Source organism: Aegilops tauschii, chromosome 5 (assembly GCF_002575655.3).
Source record: "Aegilops tauschii subsp. strangulata cultivar AL8/78 chromosome 5, Aet v6.0, whole genome shotgun sequence".
Lineage (NCBI taxonomy): Eukaryota > Viridiplantae > Streptophyta > Magnoliopsida > Poales > Poaceae > Aegilops > Aegilops tauschii.
The window spans coordinates 459,423,060-459,445,107 of NC_053039.3; the positions used below are offsets into that span (position 1 = coordinate 459,423,060).

Below are 22,048 nucleotides of genomic sequence, written 5' to 3' on the forward strand. Positions count from 1 at the left end.
GTTGCAATGGGAGGAAGTAAATCACATGCCCATATGTTAGAGCTAGTAGTAAAGAGAATGCAATACGTACTTGTTCTTTTTCCAAGATTTGATTTATGAATTCATGGTCGATGCAGTATATCACATCACTGGCTACTTCCATATTCTCTCAAGGCAACGTTTATATTAGGCTAATCTCGTATCCCGGCACCTAGCTAGCCGCCAGCTATATAGGTGATGTTCCAAACAACTTGAGAACGTATATGAATTGGTGAGAATTAGTTTAAATTGGCGAGGTGGGACTATTCAAACAAAAATATCCATGCATCATCGCATCAGTATGCTTTCCCTGTTGGCTACTGACTTAGCACACAACACCTGAGGTTACAGGTTCGATCTTCACCTCAGGCATCCTTTTTTTTGGTGGCTTGCGCGAGAACTGGAAACATGACTTGCGGCCCAGGCTCAGCAACGTAGCTACGAACAACCTACGACACATTTAGCCTATACTTACAGGCAGAAAAAACACGTTTAATATACAATCTTCATATTATAGTGGTACAAAACGAGTATGTGCGCGCGGCAGTGGGACCCACCAAGTGACGCGCGTGCAGACACCCACAAAGATGTATATGCACTCACCCATGGCGATTATCTGTGCCCCTCTTCGAGCATCAGGGGAAACCCTAGGTCCGGTTTTGCGGATCGGACGACGACGGCGTCTTGGTGTCGTTCTCCTTTGTGAAGGCGTTGTCTTGTTTGCTCGCGGCGTCCTCGGTGCTGCCTTTGGAGATGTCGGTCGTCTAGTTGTTGGTTGGATTGCTTCTTCGGTCGGAGAGTTTAGCTATGTTTTTTATGTTTGGGTCGAGTTTCTCATGTTTCTCTGTTTCGTGCACTATGTTCACGCCTCTTGCGTCCATGTCATGTGTTGTACCATCTTTTGTACTCATTCTAACTCCTTCTATCAATGAAATGATACGCAAGCTTTGCGTATTTGTGGGGGGAAAAAACGCACACAAAACAATTCTACTCTATGATCACTTTCTTCTAGAGACCGGGGCCGACATGTTTTAAGATTGACAAAGTCGTCACAAATGCTTCGGTATGGGTACTTCGCTTCTCACTGAAAGAACATTTCACCTCTATGTATGAGGTTGGATCCCCGGTGACAGACTAGGATATCATTGTTCTCTTAATCATGCAATCATGGGTTAGTTATCGCGCATATGTGCAACTGCACATTCTAGCAACATAAAAAATAGCGGCCCCACCTAATTTCCCCATACTATTTCCTTTCCGCTTCCCTTGACTTTCTCTCGGATTTTTGAGGGTTTATTTGAAAAAAAAAGCTGGAAAGTTTTGACAATTTTATTTTCTTAGGAAAAAAATATGGTATAGTCGCAGACGCTCAGATCATGGACGCTCTCTCATCCATGTGAATACACTTATTTATTTATTTTGGACTTCAGGAAAATCTTTCTAAAAATGAACTTGGCGGAGGATGAATGCAAGGCACTTCTCCGGCGGTTTTAGCAGGGCACTTTACAAGCTAGCATGGTAGCCGCCCGTTGCTATGCAATAGAAAGAAACACACTGACACAGACGTATATAAGCGTTGATCACATGGTAAATTTATTTAGTGAACTTGTGCAGAGTGGGACAAGCCACGTGAGATTTTCAACCATCCACAGACAAACTTCACTGCATTTTTTATCGTCAAATATGAGGTTTAATCTCCCCCATCCCAGCACTTTACCTAGAGTCATTTTTAAGCCATGTATATACTCTCACTTTTTTTTCAGACAATATATATACTCTCACTCAAGCATCGATGCATCGTTGCTCCATGCCTCCATCATCCGTCAATCCACACCAGCCTCCTTTTTTTAGCGTATCCACACCAGCCCCACGACCGTGTCGAAGCCCCCCCCCCCCCCCCCCCCCCCATGGCGAGGGAACGCCTCGAACATTTGAGCCGCTAGTTGGGTCACACCCATTTGATTTGATTTGTCCCTAAATTTAAAAAATCCTAGTTTCTGACCAAGCTCATTTGCTCCTCTTATACTTTTGTCCCATGACCATTTAACCGTTACTTTGAAAACTTCATAACCAATTCATATTAACTCGGAAAAATGCAAATAAGGTATCGAAATGTTCAGAAAAAGACCAATTATATGTGCATGCCATTTGCATTCATGACAAAGTGTTGTTAATGCGGAGTATCTCAACTCGAGTCTATATGAGCTTAGGTGAATAGTAAACTCCAAAAATATTTAAAAAACCTGAATTGTTTTTCTAAAAAACATTGACAAATGTTTTTACTGCTTGCAAAGTTTCATCATGGAAAAACACTAGTGGATTCATGGCAAAAAACACAAATCGAGTGCTAATTTTGTGTTTTTGCCATGACTTTCACGAATGTCATTTCCAGATGAAACTTTGCAAGTAATCAAAACCTTTGCCAGTGTTTACCACCAAAAAAGTTTCAGATTTTTTTAAAAAAATCAATGTTTTAGGATTTTGTTCATGCCGAAATTATATGAGCTCGAGCTGAGATGGGGACTTTCCAACACTTTTGTCATGAATGCAAATGGCGTGCACATATAGGTGATGTTTTTATGAACATTTTGATATCTTATTTGCATTTTTTGAGTTAATTTGAACTGGTTATGAAGTTTTCAAAGTCACGATCAAACGGTCAAAAAGCAAAAGCATAAGAGGAGCAAACAGGCTTGGGCAAGAAACGAGGGTTTTTTGAATTTAGGGGCAAATCAAAACGGGTTTGACCTAACTAGGGGTTCAAATGTAATTGTCACTTTTTTTTACATTGGCTAAAGCTGGGTTGTTAGAGTATTTAGTGAGGCACGATTTATACCTGCAAGTATGTTCATATGAACTAATATGATTTATATCTGACACATCTTTACCTACAAGGTATTTGTCACTGTGTTTTGGGCAAATAATTCCAAAATAAGATTGTAAATATCCAGAGTCATTACCTCTTGGAGCGTTGTAGTTGTTCTTGAAATTATTTATGGATGTTCATCATGATATGACATGTACACTTGCAAAATCTGGTGACAAGGTATGAACGCATGCACACTCCACAAAAAGGAGAATTTTTTTCTTGTTGTGTGGCCAGGGAAAGGAAGACGTGCACCATGCTCTTGTCACATGTCCTCATGCAGCGGCGCTATGGTAGGCTATGCGTGAGCATTGGGCGCTACCAATCCCAATGTTGGGGTTGAATCCGGCAGATCTTGGGTAGGGGGTCCTGAGCTAGTGATCTTAACTAGATGGTAACATGATGAACAAGGGAGATGATGTTTACCCAGGTCCGGGCCCTCTCGAGGAGGGTAAAACCCTACGTCATGCTTTTATTGTATTGATTGTGTTGGAGTACAAAGTACATGATGATCTACCTCGAGATCGTATGTGTCTTGGAGCATGTGCCAAGTCTTCGAAGGACTACATCTTGAGCACCCCTTGGGGCATGGCAGTCTTGGCCCATCTGTTGACGATCTAAGGGTCCTCGGCCCAGCCTACTATGATGGGGACGACGTGGTTAGAACCCCTATTCCAGGACACCATCACCTTGCCGACCTACGCGACGTTGAGCCAGATTGGTTATTACGCTTGCTTGATAAAGTGCTAGATCTGCAGAACCTTTCTTTGATGACCATGTGGATGATTTGGTATGCAAGAAATGAGATCATGCATCATACACCTCTAGTCCCTATTGAGGCCTCATGCTGATTCCTATCGAGTTATATGAATTCCCTACTTGCAACCAGGTGATTCAATAAATTTCAACGAACAATTTGATTATAGAGTGGCAATTCGTCATATCCCAACAAACACACAACCGACTGCATCATATGGATCCCGATCATGTGAGGTAGCTTACGGGGACTTTGTATTCGATCACAAGGGGGAGAAAATGCCATCTAGCTACTGCTATGAACACTAAGGTCCTAAAGGAACTACTCACACATGGTCATGGAGGCAACAAGGTTGACGAATAACCCTCTGGTGAATCGTGATGGATTCCCCCTCCGACAAGGTGCCGAAACAGGTCTCCAGATTCGGTCTCCTCGAAACAGGAATTTGCGACGGTGAAAAAAAATGGAGAAAGATGATACGAAGGGTTTCTTGATTTATGAAATTTATAGGCGAAAAAATGGACGAAAGACGGTGCACAGGGTGCCCACACAACCTAGTGGTGCGGGTCAGCCCCTGGTCGCGCCGCCTGGCCGCATGGGGCCCTTGGCTGGCCCCTCGGCAGGTCCCGGCACTTTCTGGAATCTTTGTGACGCGAAATAATTGTAGGGGATCGTAGCAGAAATTTAAAATTTTCTACGCATCACCAAGATCCATCTATGGAGTTTACTAGCAACGAGGGGAAAGGAGTGCATCTACATACCCTTGTAGATCGCGAGCGGAAGCGTTCAAGTGAACGGGGTTGATGGAGTCATACTCGTCGTGATCCAAATCACTGATGACCGAGCGCCGAACGGACGGCACCTCCGCGTTCAACACACGTACGGAGCAGCGACGTCTCCTCCTTCTTGATCCAGCAAGGGGGAAGGAGAGGTTGATGGAGATCCAGCAGCACGACGGCGTGGTGGTGGAAGTAGCGGGGATCCCGGCAGGGCTTCGCCAAGCGCAAGCGAGAGAGAGAGGTGTCACGGGAGGGAGAGGGAGGCGCCAGGGGCTAGGGTCCCTGAGCCCTCCCTCCCCCCCTTTATATAGGCCCCCTGGGGGGGCGCCGGCCCCTGGGATCCCATCTATAGGGGGCGGCGGCCAAAGGGGGGGAAACTTCCCCCCCAAGTCAGGTGGGGCGCCCCCCACCCCCAGGGTTTCCAACCCTAGGCGCAGGGGGAGGCCCATGGGGGGCGCACCAGCCCGCCAGGGGCTGGTTCCCCTCCCACTTCAGCCCATGGGGCCCTCCGGGATAGGTGGCCCCACCCGGTGGACCCCCGGAACCCTTCCGGTGGTCCCGGTACAATACCGATAACCCCCGAAACTTTCCCGGTGGCCGAAACTGGACTTCCTATATATAATTCTTCACCTCCGGACCATTCCGGAACCCCTCGTGACGTCCGGGATCTCATCCAGGACTCCGAACAACTTTCGGTTTCCACATACTAATATCTCTACAACCCTAGCGTCACCGAACCTTAAGTGTGTAGACCCTACGGGTTCGGGAGACATGCAGACATGACCGAGACGCCTCTCCGGTCAATAACCAACAGCGGGATCTGGATACCCATGTTGGCTCCCACATGTTCCACGATGATCTCATCGGATGAACCACGATGTCGAGGATTCAATCAATCCCGTATACAATTCCCTTTGTCAATCGGTACGTTACTTGCCCGAGATTCGATCGTCGGTATCCCAATACCTTGTTCAATCTCGTTACCGGCAAGTCACTTTACTCGTACCGTAATGCATGATCCCGTGACTAACTCCTTAGTCACATTGAGCTCATTATGATGATGCATTACCGAGTGGGCCCAGAGATACCTCTCCGTCATACGGAGTGACAAATCCCAGTCTCGATCCGTGCCAACTCAACAGACACTTTTGGAGATACCCGTAGTGCACCTTTATAGTCACCCAGTTACGTTGTGACGTTTGGTACACCCAAAGCATTCCTACGGCATCCGGGAGTTGCACGATCTCATGGTCTAAGGAAATGATACTTGACATTGGAAAAGCTCTAGCAAACGAACTACACGATCTTTGTGCTATGCTTAGGATTGGGTCTTGTCCATCACATCATTCTCCTAATGATGTGATCCCGTTATCAATGACATCCAATGTCCATAGTCAGGAAACCATGACTATCTGTTGATCAACGAGCTAGTCAACTAGAGGCTCACTAGGGACATGTTGTGGTCTATGTATTCACACATGTATTACGATTTCCGGATAACACAATTATAGCATGAATAATACACAATCATCATGAACAAGGAAATATAATAATAACCATTTTATTATTGCCTCTAGGGCATATTTCCAACAATAATTGTATTAAATCCTCAGAGTTTTTTGACCTCGTAGATATGGATTTTGTAAAAAGTCAAAAACATGTAGAGAACAACAATTAGCTTCGGGCACTAAATTAATAGGTTAATCCAAAAAATGCTATAAAAAGTATTGAAAAGTGATATTATAATAGCATGAAACAATCAAAAAAATATATACGTTCGAGACGTATGTAGGGGTCATGTATATCAATCAAGTGCCCGATCCAGGGGCAATTTTGACTGATCTTGAATGTTTTTTTCCGAGACTTGACTAAGACATTGTTGGAACCACACATACAATTTTTTAGGATTTTTCAAGTTTCATCAATTTTGTTGTGGATTTCATTGTCTCTAGAGGCTACAAAGCTGGGCCATGTGGCTAGACAGGCACATGGCTTGATCATGCGCGGACCCACATGCTTCGACAATGCAACCCATTTCTCATGTGGATTCCTTCATCAAGTCCTACTCTTATGTTTTAGATGTTAAACTTTGTTTTGCATATTCATTCAAACAATAAACTAAGGAAATAATGAACGTAACAGGTTATAAAACTGTATACAACTTGGAATACCCATAGGCGGGATTCTACAGGCACACTCTCCATCTCACTCGCGATGACAAGCAAGAATTGTTTTTCAAGCAACATTGAAAATTTGTTCATTCATGAAATCTTGTTCCATTTTTGCGGTTCATTCTACATAAGTACAAGAAACCTGAAACTTAGTATTTGACCACCAGTTTGCATGAACTAAAAATGGTCATCTATGATGTCAAGAGCCAATTGTCGGTATCCAAATAAGCCGCAACATAGGCTATCGATATGTGGTAGAAGAACACCTTCGCCGCAATGATTTTTAATAAACTATATAACCAAACAACGATATATTGAAGGCGTGCTCGCTGTCTTCTTCTGTCATACCACATGGTTAAGCTAAATACCGAGTCAAACCGCGATTCAAACCCTATCCCACGACAAACCACAATTTTCAACACATCCAGTCACATACATAACTCGATCTATAGTGGAATGGTAAAGGCTCCGGGGAATCAATGCCAATCTCGACACATATGATGTTCGTGATAAACCTTCTGGTGGGCGCAAATGTATGCGCTACATAAATCAATTCAAGAGGCCTCTTCAATATGAGGAAATTTCATAAAAAAAGGAATGGCCTACCCCAACATGAAGCAGAGAATATTTTATAAAGTTCAAAAATTTCAAACCAAACAAAGGCAAAAACCCACCAAACTCATTCGGTGGTACGTAGTACTAGGAGTTGAGCTTTGGTCTCTCTCAGATCCAGCCCCCCACCCCGAAGACCAAACCCGCCAGCAGCCAGATCTCACCCCGCCCAGATCAGATCCCAGCCCGGCCCCCGGATGCGCTCGTAGCCGCCCGCGCGCTCGCACCGGACCGCCGCCCGCCTCCATGGGCGGCCTCAGGGCAGCGTCGCCGTCGCCGTCGTCGGGAGCGGGGTCGTCGGGCGTGGCGATGGCGTGCGTGGTGGCGTCGGAGGTGGCCACGGTGCTGGCCGTCATGCGCCGCAACGTGCGCTGGGCGGGCGTGCGCTACGGCGGGGACGACGGCGGCGGCGCCGAGGAGGAGCACCTCGACCACCCCCTCATCGCGGGGCTCAAGTCGCTCCGCCGCCGCGCCGCCGCGTGGGGGACCCGCTGGCCCGAGGCCGACCCGCTCCTCTGCCTCCGCCCCTTCCTCGACGTCGTGCGCTCCGACGAGACCGGCGCGCCCATCACCGGCTCCGCGCTCTCCTCCCTGCACAAGCTCCTGTCCCTCGACCTCGTGGCGCCCGGCGGGGGCGCCGCCGAGGCCATGGGCGCCGTCGTGGAGGCCGTCACCGGCTGCCGCTTCGAGGTCACCGACCCGGCCTCCGAGGAGGCCGTCCTCGCCCGGGTCCTGCAGGTGCTGCTCGCCTGCGTGCGCGGCCGCGCCGCCCCCGCGCTCTCCAACCGCCACGTCTGCGCCATCGTCACCACCTGCTTCCGCGTCGTGCAGCAGGCCGGCACCAAGGGGGAGCTCCTGCAGCGCGTCTCCAGGCAGACCATGCAGGAGGTCATCCGCTGTGTCTTTGCCCGCCTTGCTGACATTGAGCCCACCACCATCGTCAACGAGCAGGTGGGATTGCTTCTCAGGGTCTTCAGCCCACCAATTACATTTTTATATTGCTCGCACACATGATCATGGAGACAATGCTGCTCTGTTCCTTTATTACTTAGTATTGTGATAGTTTAACTTGCAGGTGCTCTTTTAGGTTAGTGTACTGAAGTAACTATACTTATTCATGTGTGTGTGTGTGTGTGTGTGTGTGTGTGTGTTTGTATGGAGGGTTAATTGGAGTCTTAGTTTTCTAAATGCTGTCATTCCAGCAATTTGACCGTGTGCACATGGAAACCGACTCCATTTTTACTTGCCTTGAGTACCTGTGCACTATGTATCATGCTAGTTTGGAACAAAATGCATTCTGGTGGTAATACCAAGTTTGGTGTATTAATGTGGCGGTGCGTTTGTTCCACAGATTAGCAAGAACCAAGACTTGGGTGCTGAGGAGCTAGGGAATGGGAAGAGTGATTATGTTTGTTTGAATAGCTCCGGGGATGAGGTCGGAGGTGGATTTGGTGCCGTTCAAGACAAGGACATGATGGAGCCGCTCGGGGTTCCTTGCATGGTGGAGATATTACAGTTCCTGTGCTCCCTCTTGAACATAGCTGAAGACATGGATGTGAGCCAAAGGATGAATGGTATTGATTATGATGAGGACGTGCCCCTCTTTGCTCTGGGGTTGATAAATTCTGCCATTGAGTTGTCAGCTTCGTCCATCCACAGGCACCCAAAGTTGCTGGCTTTTGTACAGGATGAACTGTTCCACAATCTAATGCAGTTTGGCTTGTCAATGAGCCCCCTGATTCTGTCGACAGTGTGCAGCACTGTTTTTACTCTCTTCTACCATTTACGTCAGGAACTTAAGTTGCAAATTGAGGCTTTCTTCTCGTGTGTGATCCTAAGATTAGCCCAGGGTAGATATGGAGCTAGTTATCAGCAGCAGGAAGTCGCCCTGGAGGCTCTAGTGGATTTCTGTCGGCAGAAAGAGTTTATGGCTGAGATGTATGCAAACATGGACTGTGATCTACAGTGTTCAAATGTTTTTGAAGACCTAGCTAATCTTCTGTCTAGAAGTGCATTCCCTGTAAACAGTCCGTTGTCTGCATTGAATGTCCTTGCATTGGATGGTTTGGTTGCTGTCATTCAGGCGATAGCAGAGAGGACTGATCATGCACATCAGCATCATGGGCAGACAGTGCCAGAAATAAGTGAATATTTTCCTTTTTGGCAGTTGAAGTGTGAGGGCAGTAATGATCCTGATCAATGGGTTAGATTCGTTCACCAGCAAAAAAGCATCAAGAGAAAGCTAATGGTTGGTGTTGAGCATTTCAATAGGGACAAAAAGAAGGGCTTTGAGTACCTGCAAGGTGTCCACCTATTGCCTGAAAAACTTGATCCACGAAGTGTTGCTCTGTTCTTTCGGTACACACCTGGATTGGACAAGAACCTTCTTGGGGAATACCTTGGGAATCATGATGAGTTCTCTATTCTGGTACTTCACGAATTTTCTAAAACCTTTGACTTCGAGGATATGAACTTGGACGCTGCCCTAAGGCTCTTCTTGGAAACTTTCCGGCTGCCTGGTGAGTCACAAAAGATACAGCGGATTCTGGAGGCCTTCTCTGAGAGGTATTATGAACAGTCACCACACATGTTTGTTAATAGGGATGCTGCTCTGGTGCTGTCGTATTCAGTAATTATGCTCAACACAGATCAACACAATGTAAGGGTTAAGAAGAAGATGACTGAAGAAGACTTTATCAGGAACAATCGCCGTATCAATGGTGGGAATGATCTTCCGAGGGAGTTCTTGTCGGAGCTGTTTTATTCTATATGTCGGAATGAGATCAAAACCATTCCCGAGCAAGGAGCTGGATGCTCTGAGATGTCTTACAGCCGCTGGGTCGATCTGATGTGGAAGTCAAAGAGGACATCAGTGTATATTGCTTGTGACTCCTACCCTTTTCTTGATAATGACATGTTCCCTATCATGGCTGGACCATCAGTTGCTGCTATCTCCGTGGTTTTTGATAATGTTGAGCATGAGGAGATTCTTACAGGATGCATTGATGGTTTTCTATCTGTAGCAAAGCTGGCTGCATTCTATCATCTCGATGATGTATTGAATGATCTTGTTGTGGGTCTATGTAAGTTCACCACTTTGTTGAACAATTCATATGTTGATGACCCTGTAATAGCTTTTGGGGTGGATACCAAGGCTAGAATGGCAACAGAGGCGGTCTTCACAATTGCAACTACTTATGGTGATCATATACGGAGTGGATGGAGGAATATAGTAGATTGCATTTTAAGGTTGCACAAGATAGGCCTTCTTCCGGGTCGCCTCACTGGCGATACAGGTGACGATCAGGAGTCGTCTTCAGATTCATTGCCTAGCAAGCTTGGTTCATATGCAGTTGCACCTCAAGCCTTACCAATCAACACCCCTAAAAAAACATATGGGCTGATGGGGAGGTTTAGCCAACTACTGTACTTAGATGCTGAAGAACCAAGGTCCCAACCAACTGAGGAGCAACTGGCAGCTCAGAGGAATGCTTTGGAGACCGTAAAGAAATGCCAAATAGGTACCATCTTCACCGAGAGTAAATTCTTACAAGCTGACTCACTCTCAAATCTAGCAAGAGCCCTCATTCAGGCAGCAGGCCGACCTCAGAGGATAACCAGCTCGCTTGATGATGAAGGCACGGCAGTGTTCTGCTTAGAGCTCCTAATTACTGTCACATTAAATAACAGAGACAGGATTGTGCTTTTGTGGCAGGGTGTTTATGAGCACATAACCCATATCGTTCAGTCCACAGTGATGCCTTGCAATCTGGTGGAGAAGGCTGTGTTCGGGCTCCTGCACATCTGCCAGAGGCTGCTTCCTTATAAGGAGAATCTGGTAGATGACTTACTGAGGTCACTGCAGCTGATTTTGAAACTTGATGCTCGTGTAGCTGATGCTTACTGTGAGAACATCACGTTGGAGGTCACACGACTTGTGAAGGCCAATGCAACCCATATCAAATCTCAGATGGGCTGGCGAACTATAATTTCCTTACTCTGCGTCACCGCTCGCCATCCTGATGCTTCTGATGCTGGCTTTGAAGCTCTGGTTTTCATCATGTCTGAGGGAGCACACCTCTCACCTGCCAACTTTATCGTTTCTGTGGAGGCCTCAAGGCAGTTTGCAGAATCTCGGCTTGGGTCTGCAGAGAGATCTATCCATGCCTTGAACCTAATGGCTGACTCGGTAAATTGCCTTACACGCTGGTCACGTGAGGTCAAGGAAGCTGGTGGCGAGGCAGACAGGATATTGGAAGGCATCGCTGAGATGTGGCTGCGGCTAGTGCAGGCATTGAGGAAGGTGTGCACGGATCAGAGGGAGGAAGTGAGGAACCATGCGCTGTTATGTTTGCACAGATGCTTAATAGTTGATGGAATATCAGTCTCCTCTTCTGCATGGTTGATGTCCTTTGATATTATCTTCCAGTTGCTTGACGAGTTGTTGGAGATTGCTCAGAGTTACTCACCGAAGGATTTCAGAAACATGGAGGTGTCCCTCTTGCATGCCGTGAAACTGTTGTGCAAGGTGTTCTTGCAGTCACTTAAAGACTTGTCTGCACAGAGCAGTTTCAGCAAGCTGTGGTTGGAAGTCCTCGACATGATAGAGAAGTTCATGAAAGTGAAACTGAGAGGGAGGAGGACTGAGAAGCTACATGAGGCAATCCCTGAGCTACTGAAGAACATACTGCTGGTGATGAAAGCAAATGGTGTACTGTCAAAGACAAGTGCCAGCGAGGAGAACACGTTGTGGGAAGCAACATGGCTTCAAGTCAACAAGGTGGCGCCATCGCTGCAGCCAGAGGTTTTCCCTGACAACGAAAGCGACTCCGCAGCAGAAGGCGAGCAGAGCAAGCCGGAGAGTTCAGCACAGGAGGGCCAAACTGCCGAGCAATAGGCCCAAACTGCTGAACGTCGAATCCGACCTTCCAGCAATTTTCGGCGGAGCTATACACAGACGCCTGGCTGCGCTCTCGGTGGACATTAGGGAGGGAGAGCAAGCTGGTGTATTGTAATTTTTTAGTCCATAATAATTGGCTTTTTTTGGGTTATTGACGTGGATGTTGCCACTCTGAGGTTTTATTGTTGCAACACCTGAGGAAAATTGTATGATAGGGTATATCGCAGCAGTTACAGGATTTCCCCCCAGCACCCGCATTGTTACATTTGTTACAGATGTGAATAGGTGGATGAGGTAGCAAAACTCCATGGATTTTTAGCATACTGTGCAAGTGCTGGATGCATGTCAACTTTTTTCTTGCATCTATTATTACAAGCTGTAATCACACAAGATATTTACTGTACATTATTTGGTGCAAGCATGCATCCACTGCATATTGAGTGAATTGGGTTGAACATGGCTTGAGGATTTCTGTAGGATCTGGAATACATGGTAACCTTTTCGCCTTGATTGGTCGACATATATGGTTGTAGGCCTATTTGTTTGACAATCATATCGAAAATTCTACAGCGTGAATGTGTAACTGATGATATTCTATTTCTCTAACAAAAGCTTATTTATATGAGTATTATGTTGAGACCCAGGCGCATGTTATTCTCTTTTGATCAAACCAGGGTATGAGACGCAGTCTTGGCGTCTGTTTGGATATTCAATCTAAAGCCACACACATATTCTGGTAATCAACAGACTTGCAGAAGTAGTTGTATTCTAGCTATCCCGAAAGGTTTTGAATGAGAAGTTGAAATATATGCATGGTGTTCATGTATCATGTTATAACTTGCAATTTTCATGATAAAGGTGCATAAATAGATGGGTCATCATTTTTATGTGACCATGATTCTCATGCATGCATGATAATAAATTGATTTTTTTCCAGAGTACGTAAATTACTATCATAGCTTTATATAAGAAAGGAAAAATGTACAAGATAAAAGTGCATCACAGCCACAGCTTGGCTGAAGGCAAAGTAATAAGACTCCAAATCCAAATACAGGACCTACTCCTCACAAAAGATCACTCATTCCTCTCCCTCCTGCCAAAGCCCACATTCTGAGCTCCTCAAAGATACTCATCACGCCGCACTAACCGTGCCTGATGCATTGCGAAACACATAATAAAACACTACTTCCTCTGTAAACAAATATAAGAGCGTTTAGATCACTAATTTAGTGATCTAAACGCTCTTATATTTCTTTACAGAGAGAGTATTTGTTTTCAACACACGGTACGAATAGAGCCATATTTTTACAAGGTTTGACTTGGGACGAATCTAAGATGCACCATTTTTTGTCTTGAAAAAGCCCACCATGTATTAATTAACTTAAAACATTCGTACAATCATTCATTACAAATTTTGCCATGCAGGGCGGAACAGAATTAAGATGCACCATATTTTGGCACAGAGGAAGTTTTATTTTTATTCTTGTTCTAGGTAAAGCAAATGTGTGCGTAGAGTTGTATCGGTGGCCGATAGAACTTATTTGTCGAAGAAGGCTACAAATGATCCCCTATACTTGTGGGTTATCACATCGTCGTAGCCGTCCATTCCGTCGCCACCGCCGCTGGAGGGACCCGTGCCGTCGCCGTCATTGTCGTTCTCGTTCCTCCAACGGCGGAAGGGCGTCGTAGGGCCGCGACAGCCTTGTCCGGCGACTGCCTGCCGCTTGCGAAGGAGCCTCTCCACCTCTTGTTGCGTGGTGCGAAGGGCCGCCTTGGCCACTATCGACACCGTCGGCGGAGCCCTTGCAGCGGCCTTGCCCCTGCCGGCATTGGCGGAGCAGTCGCTAAGCGACCACTCGTCGCCACTCGCCAATCTTGGTGAGCTCGCTGTCGAGGTGGCGCCTGGCAGCCGTCTTTGCGATTGGGATGTATCGATCACGCGCCCAGGAGGCGGCGAGGTACGTGTCGTGGTTGTGTCACGGCAGATGTCCTTAGTGTCAGGACTTAGTCGCGAGGCCAGCGCATCTATGTGGTAGCTTGAGAGGGGTTGGGCGGAATCGAGAGACGCAACACAAGACAGAGATTTAGACAGCTTCGGGCCCCGGGAAACATCATCCGGTAATAGCCCTACATGCTGTTTGTGGCTAGATCTCATTATGCTCATGAGAGAGTCGCCGGTAAGCCGGCTCTTTGTGTCTAGCCTTAGAGATTGTTTCTTGTTGCTTGTCCCTCTTTGGGGTGCCCTGCCCCTCATTATATAAGTTGAAGGGGCGGTTACATGACTAGTCCTAGTAGGATTAGGATTACTCAATTACAAGTTGAGTCCTAGTCTTGCTTTCTTTGTAAGGGAATATTTCTTACGCTTTCCTCTTAAGCCGGCCCACCATAACATGAGCCGGCCTTCTGGGCCTTGGGCCTAGTCTTCTGTCTGACCCGCCGTCGGGGCCATCCATGAGTCGTCTGGTTCATGAGCTGTCTGACCAATGAGCCGCCAGACCCATGAGTCGCTAGTCCTCCGCCGGGTCATCGGTGAAATGCCAAGTCCGGCCGGGTCATACTTCCGGCCGGGTCATACCGCGGGGTATATCCCCGACATTAGCCCCCAGTTTAATTTGGATTTATCCATGTTAAACTGATCCTGCAACATAAACACAAGAACAAATTTGACAGGTTGTGCTCCGGGTTAAATATTCTTGTAAGCCGGCACCTGATCATCCTTAAGTCCTTGACATTTTCTCCTGGAATATCCGGGTCAATAGGCCAGCTTCATAATCCATTTGCTGACATTGGCTCTTATAAAGAAATATTATACGAAATAATCCATTTGAGTCGGTTTCCAAAACTCCGACTTAATAAACATCTTAGACTCAAGATTCATCTGATGATCCGCCAGTTTAAAGATGTAGAGGCTGGCTAGTTATAATTGCCAAAATTACCGTCTTGTAAATATTGATAACACCGGGTCATTATTATTGGTGACACCGGGTCATGCTTGTTGCAAACACCGGGTCAATCTGGTCTGCTCCAAACTGAGAATTTGAAGATTTTTTCTTCCTTATATGCATATCACCTGTAGCCCCCAAGTCTTAAGAGGAGAACATAGTGATAACTTAAGACTTGCTTCAATATAAGTGTTGCAACCTTGAAGAAAACCGGGTTATTCATCTCAATCATTAGTCATAAACTGAATATTCCATATATGTAGCCCCCAAGTGCCGGGTTGTCATGCTTGCTGCAACCTGGGACTTGTAATTGCCTTATTCTCATAAAAACTTCAACCAGTGTAGCCCCCAAGGGCCGGGTCAGTAAGATATTACCGAGCTGGGACTTTGTATATGATTCATTGATAATAACAACATATGATGTAATCTCCACCATGGGGCTTGAACCCACGTCCACAAGGTTAAGAGCTTTGTACTCTACCAATTGAGTAGTGGATCTTTCAATATAATAGATTAAGGCTTATGTACCCTGAATTTTTGACAGGAGCAATTGGTAGCCCCCAAGGGCCGGCTCATTACAATGTGATGAGTCGGGTCTTCAATAAGTTGAGCAAAAAATGTCTTTACATTAGCCCCCAAGTGCCATGGTGCATGCTGGCAGTGACATGGGACTTGCATATTTGATGTGATCTCAATTTAAATAACGTAGCCCCCAAGCGCCGGGTCGTAAGCCTGCAGCGACTCGGGACTATTCTTTCTATTGTAGAATAAATCATATCTATTGATAAAATAATAGCCATTGCGCCAAAGCAACTTTGAATACCTCATCTGCTGATAAGTCAATCCGGAGTTTAAATACCCGGCGGCTCTTGGCCGATGGCGATTTAATACGCCTCCATTGTAAGCCAGAATTTGTACAACCCGACAGCTTATAGCCTTTGAGAAAATCAAGAATTGATAACCCTTTTGAGACACCCATTTCAATCTATGATGATGGGCTTGAATTTAATCATTTATGTAAGTCATAGCTCTGTAAATCCTGCAGAATTTAAACAACATATGCTCTGGCGACTTCAAAAACCAGGGCGAGTAACCATCCAATTGTAGTCTTATCCTGCACATAATTAGATCACAAGATCCCTTGGCGGTTTACCGCAGGGCGGGTCATAATATCTCACATATAACCATTGATGTGTAACAAGGAGTCAGATAAGCCTGTTATGAATCATAACTTTGAAACATAACTATAATAATAATATTATACCTGTGATATTGAATTTTCACTGCCAGTTTATGTGACCTGTGCAGTAAGGGTGATAACCCAATCTTTAGAAATCAAGAGTTTTCCAAATGTTTATGATTGTCATATGATGGCGACTTATCATCCAAAGTCAAACCGGGTTAAATAGCAACCACTCATATACACTTTAGATATGATCAAAAGAGCTTCAAATAAAATCCAAAAATTGTTTGCAAAAAGAGACTTCAAATTTTTTGAGGCTTCTGATTCGAATACGATCAGAAAACCGTCCCAAAGGGGTTAAGCTAAGATTCGAATACGATCATATAGCCCCCAGTGGCTTTGGCGTTGCCGATCAAGAGGGTACCGACAGCTATGTTCTCTTTGGTTCGAATACGACCTATGTTTGAACAGGAAGCCCCCAAATGACCTTGAGAGTTGTTTAACGACGCTGATTCGAATACGAACCACGTCGGTTCTCAAAAGGGGTTGAGCTATGATTCGAATACGATCAAGAAGCCCCCTAGTGAGCTCGGCAGTGTGCCGATCAAGAGGGTACCGACAGCTATGTTCTCTTTGGTTCGAATACGACCTATGTTTGAACAGGAAGCCCCCTAGTGATCATGAGAATATTTAACGACTCTGATTCAAATACGATCAGGGTCACACCAAAAGGGTTAAGCTAAATTCGAATACGATCAGCTCCCAATGGTCATTAAAGCAGGGTACCTATATTTGAGTTGTGCTTTGTAACAGACTCTTTTTGGTCCCTTTAATTTTTCCTGAGAACTCGAACTTTGCGAGAGATAAATTCTTTTTGAACCGGAAATTCTTAAACCGGATATTGAGAGTTTCAAAGCTTGGTGATAGACAAATTTACCTTGAACCGTATTTGGAACCGGATTTGAGAGCTTCAAAGCTTTGTGGCAGATAAATTTCCCTTGAACCGGATTTTAAACCGGATATTAAGAGCTTCAGTGCTTTGTGGGAGATGACAAGTCTCTTGATCCGGATCTAAACCGGAATCCTTCTTTTTAAGCCGGAAATTTTCTGACGGCCTTTAAACTTTTTACCAATATGGCGGTAGCCTCCGGGACCGGGTTATTTTTCCCTCCAATGACCCGGAGTTCTTGAATGCATTGAAACCGACCAATGCTGCCGAGTCATATCATTGTAGCCCCCGAGTCTCAAGACGACTCGAGGAGTTGGCTTTGAGATTCTCCATATTGACCATAGCATAAGGTGTATATCATTGGTGTTGATAGCGCGATGTTAATCCACAGAAGGTTGAGGTGACTGCGGCGGGTTATAAATGATTCCGTATGAGCCGTGTCAGCGACTCGGCCAATGGTTCCTTCCAACTGGATGTTTGAAGTTAACCAAACTGTAGTGGCGGCGACTTGTGCACCTACCCATTGAGCCATCCAGTGCAGACAGCGGCTGATAATACATGATAATTTGCCTCCAATTTGTCGGAAGAAAACCGGGCTACCCAAGCGGTGACTTGCTCATACTCAATAATCAGCTCATGCAGACAGGTATGGCCCGGTATGTTGATGTAGACCAGGCCGCGAGAGACGGACGGAAAAGACGACCGCATCATCAGAGGCGGCTCAGACAGATGAATCGGCCATGGTGTTCTAAGCCGGCGCGGACGGGCGAGTCAATCGCGGGCGTGATAAACCGCGCGGATGGGCGAGTCAACCACGTCGTGTTGATGCAGTGAACAATTGTCCTGATGTGTTTTTCGGACGAAGTGATTGCACAGCAATTTTACCAAATGATGGCCTTCACGTCCAAACATATAACCACGCCTCCATCCATTTTTTTAAGTAAGTCGTGCCCCCTTGGCGGGTTACAGAGGTGGAGGTAGCAGCTCAACCCACGCGTGTTGACATAGACCGGACCGTGTGTTCGTCGAGCAGTATGGCACAAACAATCATCAGTGCAGACTGATTTATTGTCCAATCGCGCGTAGTTGCGTCGTACTAGAGTCAGCTTCTGCGGGAGGCCGACGAGCCAGAGCAATGCTGGAGTCGGTGCACGGGAGACTTGGCGGCCTGGCCGTGTTGGAGACCTGGAGGCCGTGATCGGTAAACCGGCGAGGTAAAGCCAACGTGGACGTGAAAGTCAGGCGCGACGTTGTACGCCGATGCAGTTGTGGGCGTTGAGCGCGGCACCGTAAGCCGGCGCAGCAATGTAGACGTTGGACGTGGTGCTGTAAGCCGACGTAAATGTGGACGTCGAGCGTGGCGTTTGTGAGCCGGCGTGAAACGGGGCAAACCGTCTTGGCCACAGAAAACAATAAATGTCCTGAACCTGCGTACGTAAGACTGCACAACGGATAATAAAATTCTTAATAGAATTAATTTGCAGAGCAATGATGTAGAAGAGATAGCACCTGATAATTTGCTCGAACGGTAGTTGTTTCAATGTCCGGAGTGCAGTCCGGCGATAAGTTGAGGACAGTATTACCATCAATTATGCGGCAGCAGGCGACTTGGCAATTCGAAGTACAGTAGCGGCTGAGGAAGGGTTGGAGTCGAGGACGACTCAGAACAGGCCGGCTTGGTGGCGAGTCAGCGAAGTGGGGACCGCCACGGCGGCTTGAAGCAAGGCGGCCGTGACCGGCCCGCAGAGGAGACAAGCAATGGCAGTACCCCACGGTGGCGAGGCCGTGCAGCAAGGGCGGCTCGAGGCGGAGCCTGTAGAGATCGGCAAGCCAAAGACGGGACAGTGCGTTGAGCCGGCAAGACGAAGACGAGTCCATGACCCTTGTCCTTCCCCGGTCGTGGCTTCCCTCTCCCCTTTTTTTTGTCCGTACTAATACTAATACCTTGGCACCATTGGTAGTTCCTCTTTTCCTTTTAAACCTGAATCCTGGACCCCGTAGAAAGTTCTCTGAATCCAAATCAATGTTGGGGGTTGCCTTTTATATTTAATCCTTCCTTGGAGTCCGTGCGTGTGTAGTGGTTGTACTAGTTGAGGGGTCTTTCACGTGGAATAACTTGGAAATCCATCAGGCTTTGGGTTTCAGGTTGATTAGCAGAAACTTTGACTCATGTAGATTGATCTGGCGATCTCACGTGGCCGCAAGCAGCTCTCTTAATCGCCGTTTGTACTGGCAGATGACACATGACGCCTGTCGGCCGTCTCTGATCACTTTGGATTTGGACGATAGTACGTGGAGCAGTAATGGTGACTCGCAGATCCCTCAAGTTTAGATTGACTTGGACAGGAATTGATGCACCTACTTCCGTCGACGGAACCTGCCAGCTTTAACAGTTCACACGAGGCGGTGGCGGTTTATCTTTAGTGAGACCGATTTCCTACCTGTCTCGGCGGCCTGGGGCGCGGCGTGATGCAACCCTAAACTTCCATGCTCAATTTTCTATACGCTGCCGCTGAAAAATTCTTTAATCTTGACTGATGAACTTCGTAGTTGACGTGAATTCTTCCATGCCGGCTCTTGCTGATCCGGCGGGTCATAGCTTCTCGATTCCTGAAGAGATCCCTTCAAGAACTCAACACCACCGTGCGCCGCGCCCCACGGTGGGCGCCAACTGTCGTGGTTGTGTCACGGCAGATGTCCTTAGTGTCAGGACTTCGTCGCGAGGCCAGCGCATCTATGTGGTAGCTTGAGAGGGGTTGGGCGGAATCGAGAGACGCAACACAAGACAGGGATTTAGACAGCTTCGGGCCCCGGGAAACATCATCCGGTAATAGCCCTACATGCTGTTTGTGGCTAGATCTCATTATGCTCATGAGAGAGTCGCCGGTAAGCCGGCTCTTTGTGTCTAGCCCTAGAGATTGTTTCTTGTTGCTTGTCCCTCTTTGGGGTGCCCTGCCCCTCATTATATAAGTTGAAGGGGCGGGTTACATGACTAGTCCTAGTAGGATTAGGATTACTCAATTACAAGTGGAGTCCTAGTCTTGCTTTCTTTGTAAGGGAATATTCCTTACGCTTTCCTCTTAAGCCGGCCCACCATAACATGAGCCGGCCTTCTGGGCCTTGGGCCTAGTCTTCTGTCTGACCCGCCGTCAGGGCCATCCATGAGTCGTCTGGTTCATGAGCTGTCTGACCAATGAGCCGCCAGACCCATGAGTCGCTAGTCCTCCGCCGGGTCATCGGTGAAATGCCAAGTCCGGCCGGGTCATACTTCCGGCCGGGTCATACCGCGGGGTATATCCCCGACACATATGGTGCTCTTAGTAGGGACAATCAACGGGGGAAGTTGTCGCAGTTTGTCGGGAAAAATTATATGGAATCATTTTCCATTACTCTCAATGGTGTCATGGATGTCCCTACCCTTGAATCCATGGCGTACCGGGAGGCACATGTGCTTGCTCTCCATCTATTATGGTCTTGAGTTCTTATTGCATCTGATTACAAGTCGGTCATTTAAGATATTGAAGCGAATATAGGAGGAGCCCAGGCTGCGGTGATCAAAGAATTTAAGAGCACTACAGCTGGGCGCCTCATACCCGTCTCAAACGCTCGGGCCAAAAACCCAACCCACCCAGACGCCCCATACCGGCCTCAAACATTCGGACTGACCGACACCCCTCATATCCAGCCCAAATTTAGGAGGATATGGGGCAGCCCGGGTGAAACCCAATGGCTCGACGGGCGACTCCTTTGGGGGTGTGAACGCCATGTGGCGCCTCTCCGGCTCACCATCCAAGGGTTAAAGTCTAGCTATTTAAGCCGGACGGCAACCCTCGGCCCTAGCCACATCCGCTTCCTCTCCGCGCCATCTGCCCAAGCCAAAATGCACTCCTTCCCTCTGTGCCTCCCTCTCTGCTCACCCTTCGAGCTCACCATGGCCCGACAGAGGGTGACCACGTACGCGATTCTGATGCCAGAGCGGCGCCTCCAGTTCTCGAGGAGATCCGGGCTAGGCGTGCCACACCTGGATCGCAGTCGGCCTACCTCCGGACTCGCCGGAGCAGGAGGAGGAGGAGGAGGAAGAGAAGGAATAGAAGGGGAGCCACAACCAGAGGGGGAGCCGCAGTCGGAGGCGGAGCAGCAACCGCCCATGAATGGGGCAGATCCATAAGAAGAGGACGCAGAGAAGCCGGAGTTTGTTGCGACCTTCGTCACGGAGGACGCCATGGTGAAGTTCGAGGTCGCTCAAGCACCGGAGATGGCAGAGCGAATCACCATCCTGAAGTCCAATCAGGATAAGGCCTATGTGGAGGCCAACGGACGCTACATTCGGCAAGAACATGCGGAGATCGAAGAGCAATTGGCCGAACTAGAAGCAAAGGGCGAGGCAGAGGCAGAGCCGGAGGAGCCAGAGTTATGGCTGCCACGCATGTACCCGGAGCCCAGCACGGAGATCGTGGACATCTCCGATGAGAATGATAGTGTAGTGTAGGTTTTAGTTGATCTATGTAGCAGGTAGGTTTTCCTTTTTCATGCTTTGTTGGATTTAAGGTTTGAAAATATGAGGCATTCGAATGCAGACAAGGAAATTTGAGGGTTGCTCGGTCACTGCCCGCGGACGCTCCTGAGCACGTCTGCTGGCGTTTGTGCGGACGGATCTGGTGTCCACGACTGTAGATGCTCTAATAGTAGAAGAAGGGATTTTCAAGATTGTTGTTTTATTCATGAGTCAAGATGTAGAAATTATGAAGCTAGCCAAAAAATTTATATCTAGATCTTAGTAGAGACGTGTGGTTCGGTGTTTCACACGATATTATAACCATTCCTCCCAACTTAATTGAATAAATAAGATGAAGTTTCTAGAAAAACATCAT

At 47.2% G+C, this 22,048-nt stretch overlaps 1 protein-coding gene across 1 annotated transcript; it reads left to right on the forward strand.

Moving 5' to 3' along the window:
* The first annotated feature begins 7,287 nt into the window (after positions 1-7,287).
* LOC109755238 (ARF guanine-nucleotide exchange factor GNOM) lies at positions 7,288-12,421 on the forward strand. The gene is made up of 2 exons (XM_020314138.4): positions 7,288-8,154; positions 8,555-12,421. Exons 1-2 carry the CDS (start codon positions 7,450-7,452, stop codon positions 12,098-12,100), a joined length of 4,251 nt encoding a protein of 1,416 aa, XP_020169727.1. The 5' UTR covers positions 7,288-7,449; the 3' UTR covers positions 12,101-12,421.
* Positions 12,422-22,048: the final 9,627 nt, after the last annotated feature.

Bases quoted from the DNA above. Each gene is read 5' to 3' on its own strand.
- LOC109755238 (XM_020314138.4), top strand. From the start codon at position 7,450: ATGGGCGGCCTCAGGGCAGCGTCGCCGTCGCCGTCGTCGGGAGCGGGG. The intron at 8,155-8,554 runs GTGGGATTGCTT...TTTGTTCCACAG, and splicing joins CCACCATCGTCAACGAGCAG to ATTAGCAAGAACCAAGACTT.